We start from the raw sequence: 1,085 nt of genomic DNA, 5'->3' as shown, positions 1-1,085 counted from the left end.
CTGATTAGACTTACCTTTGTGGTTTGGAATATTATTGAAATACTGTAAAATTTATGTTTTACACCTGTTCTTTACAACTTGCATTTACTTGCATTTTGTCACACCAGGGCTTATTAAGCTTTCAACAATTGCTATATATCTTTCCTTCTGTCAAGATTATTCAAGGAAAACCTAACAGTAAGATGCTGTTTACCTGCTGGCAGATGGAGTGTTATGTTGTTGCAAAAGTCAGTGTAGCAGCACTCTGTTTTGGTTACATTTTTAGAACTATGGCAGAACACTTGAGCATTCAATTCTGGAAGAGATACACACGACTTTATCACTTCTTCTTTGCCATTAGTCAGCATGACTGAAGTCCAGCACGCTCCTTCAGTTTGGCAGGTGAAGTTTGTATGCTCACACAACTGGCATACACACTTTAGACCTGAAAAATATTGTAAAAAGTATTTAATGAAAAATGCCCAGGAAGGAAATGGTTTTCTGCTCAGGTAAGGAAACTTGGATTTATTGAATCTAGTCTCAGTTCTACCAAAGATTAATTACAATTCCTGCATTTGTATAGTACATGCTTAACTCGACATGTATGCTTAAGTACATCCATTTCAGCCGGCTATTTAGGGATGTGCCTGATTTCAAGTATATGAGAAGTCTAGTTAATATGCTTTAATGATTTCCTGAATCATAGCTACTGCATTTCTGTACTATAATGCACCCATCTGTATAATTATAAAACACACTTACATTGCCAAGGTATTGGCAGGTTTAAATCAAGTATCTATCACAAAGCATGTTTAAGATGCTCAGATGGGAAATTTTATACTTTAATACAAAACCTTTTAAGTTATATTACCATATGCTTTTTTCCTACATAAACCAAATATAAACTAGGAACTACTATGAAAAAGATGCACCTTGACTGCTCCTCAGGGAACTTAGAGAAATAGTTTCTGCCACCTAAATAGTCATTTGTGTGCTATAAGCTTAATTTTTAAGATTTCCATTTCTGTAATTATTTAAATCAAAATATGCAATCTAAGGGAATTAAGTTTAATAGGTAAAGACTACATTTCACAGGCACTGTTGAA

The 1,085-nt window shown here is 34.1% G+C and overlaps 1 protein-coding gene across 1 annotated transcript in view; it reads right to left on the bottom strand.

The window, feature by feature from the left end:
• The window catches only part of ACVR1C (activin A receptor type 1C), an 88,116-nt gene extending 87,694 nt beyond the window's left edge, over positions 1–422 (bottom strand). The window contains exon 1 of the mRNA XM_019522382.1: positions 194–422. Within this exon, the coding sequence (XP_019377927.1) occupies positions 194–347 (154 nt within the window). The 5' untranslated portion in view covers positions 348–422. The remainder of the gene's footprint in view (positions 1–193) is intronic.
• Between the last annotated feature and the right edge of the window lie 663 nt (positions 423–1,085).

The sequence above is a fragment of the Gavialis gangeticus genome, unplaced genomic scaffold, assembly GCF_001723915.1.
Source record: "Gavialis gangeticus isolate Ggan-Ray unplaced genomic scaffold, GavGan_comp1, whole genome shotgun sequence".
Taxonomy (NCBI): domain Eukaryota; kingdom Metazoa; phylum Chordata; order Crocodylia; family Gavialidae; genus Gavialis; species Gavialis gangeticus.
This window is presented reverse-complemented; position numbering and strand designations above follow the sequence as displayed.